The following is a 2,252-nucleotide window of genomic DNA, read 5'->3' on the forward strand; positions in this document are numbered from 1 at the left end:
AAGTCGACCGAACACGCTGACCCAAACGGATGCTCGTCCACTTTTCATCTGCTGGGCGACCCATTCCAGGCCCAAATTTGGACGTCATTTGCATTGGCGCGGACACGAGGCGGACGTGCGTGACACCCACTTACTCCTCCCCTCGCCCGCAAGTCGGTGGCACATAGGCCATTCTTTCCTTCCATCGCCAGCAAACACCCGCCCGCTAACGGCGCCATCACGTAAGCCAGCTTCGAAACTGTCGTCACCGCCGTCGTAGGAGGGCAGGAGGAGCTGCACGAGCTCGCGGCTGGGTTTGAGGCGTCGGGCGCCCCGTTCCTCTGGTCACTGCCCAAAGAGTACTGGCAGCTGCTCCCGGCATGGTTCCTCGACCTCGAGCGCGGCAAGGTGGTGCCGTGGGTGCCGTAGTTGGCCAGGGTGCGACACGTGTCTATGGGCGGCTTCGCGACGCACGCCGGGTGGGAGTCGGTGCTAGAGGGCGTGGCCGGCGGCGTGCCCATGGCGTGTCGTCCCTTCTTCAGCGACCAGAGGATGAACGCGTGGATGGTGGCGCACGTCTGGGGGTTCGGCACGGTCTTCGAGCAGCCCATGACGCGCGCGACCGTGGCTGAGGTCGTGTCGTCGCTGCTCGCCGGCGACCAAGGCACCCGGATGCATGAGATGCGGAGCATGGCGGCCGCGGCGTTCGCGCCCGACGGCGGCAGCAGCAAGGACCTGGATAAGCTTCTCAAGATAGTCTGTCCACCGAAAGAGCACAGCCGTGGTGATCATGTCGACGAAGCAGCAGAGGTGACAAGATGCACACCGACGACACATGATCAGCTGCTTGGTGCTAGCAGCCTAGCAAACACCGTGGCTGACTGAATTAGCTAGCTCTCAGCTGACCGTATCAGTGTCATCATACTCCCCACAAATAGTGTTTTTCTGGCTTATGCCAAAGTTTCCTACTCAAGGAATATAAGCACGCATTTAGTCTCTGATGTCCTTTTCGAAAAAAAATTAGTCTCTGATGTCATGGCGGCTATTTTCTGATCAATTTGAAGGAGTCGAAATGATATTATGTTTCAAGGGTAAGAAGATAAATGATCCTTCTCCTCTGATTCATTTGCCATGCTTTTGGACTAGTTCTTGGGCAATTCTGCAGCTAGAACAAGAACAAACACGAACACTGATGGTGCTAACAAGACTAATCGAAGACTGGAGACCTGGAGTGATAAGTGACTGGTGGCTGATCTTTAGTTTGTAGCTTGCTTGCTAGGAATTGATCCAGTATTCTCATGAAGATCTGATACCTTTCATTGGTTGTAATCAAATTCTATATTTTGGGTTGTTAGGGCATTTCTAACTGATCCCTTATAACCGATTAGAGGATTAAAAATTGTGTTTTACTCCTCTAGCTGGCACCTAGCCCCCCAATCTGTCATAAGGGAGTAAAATTTTACTCCGGCGTCAACTTTCTCCCTAAGGCCTCCTTTGGTTCACATGATAGGGATATTGGTTCATAGGATATGGATATTGTAGGAATAGGAACTTCACAGAAAGTGAGATGACATGCAACTCAATTCTTATAAAGAAAGAGATGTCATTTGATGCATATGGTAGTAATTTTTTCATAAAGTCTAGGCTAATGTTTTTTATTTCCTTTGAAATATGACGGATTGGACCTTATCTATACCAATATAAAAAGACCCAAAGGGACATATCCAAACCATCTCGACCGTCAAATCCTGTTATCTAGTGGTTCAGATCGCTTCAATGTTGAGCACCAAACACGTTTAACACTTTAATTACCCACCACCGCTATTGGTTATAAACACGTTTTGACTCAACGCTATCCTATGAAATCTGCCATGTAATTAATATCCTACCATTACCGCAAAAAAAGTAATTGTTATCTTACCAAGTACCAACGTGCAACCGATATATCTTACCTAATATAACATGCAACTAATATCCTACCTAATATAAACGTGTGTTGCATGTACATTATTACTAGTCGTACATAGGAATAGGAATTCATCCCTACAAACTAAAGGCTCCATAGGAATTTTTCCTTTGAAAATCATATTCTATGAGTTTCCGATCTATTTTATCTTGCAATCTTTACTTTTCAATCTATATCATAAAAATACCAAAAATATTTATCTTATTATTTTTATCAGATCTCGGTTTTGCAAGTGGCCGTGAAGGGATTGACAACCCCTTTATCGCGTTGGTTGCAAGGTTCTTATTGGTTTGTGTAGGTACGAGGG

General features: G+C 47.2%; 1 protein-coding gene across 1 annotated transcript; it reads left to right on the forward strand.

The window, feature by feature from the left end:
- The first annotated feature begins 423 nt into the window (after positions 1-423).
- On the forward strand, positions 424-864 carry LOC119316075 (anthocyanidin 3-O-glucosyltransferase-like). Its single transcript, XM_037590455.1, has one exon. It carries the CDS (start codon positions 433-435, stop codon positions 862-864), a length of 432 nt encoding a protein of 143 aa, XP_037446352.1. The 5' UTR covers positions 424-432.
- The last annotated feature ends 1,388 nt before the right edge of the window (positions 865-2,252 follow it).

This window comes from Triticum dicoccoides, chromosome 1B (genome assembly GCF_002162155.2).
Source record: "Triticum dicoccoides isolate Atlit2015 ecotype Zavitan chromosome 1B, WEW_v2.0, whole genome shotgun sequence".
Lineage (NCBI taxonomy): Eukaryota > Viridiplantae > Streptophyta > Magnoliopsida > Poales > Poaceae > Triticum > Triticum dicoccoides.

Coding starts and splice junctions, on each gene's coding strand:
- LOC119316075 (XM_037590455.1), top strand. CDS start 433: ATGGGCGGCTTCGCGACGCACGCCGGGTGGGAGTCGGTGCTAGAGGGC.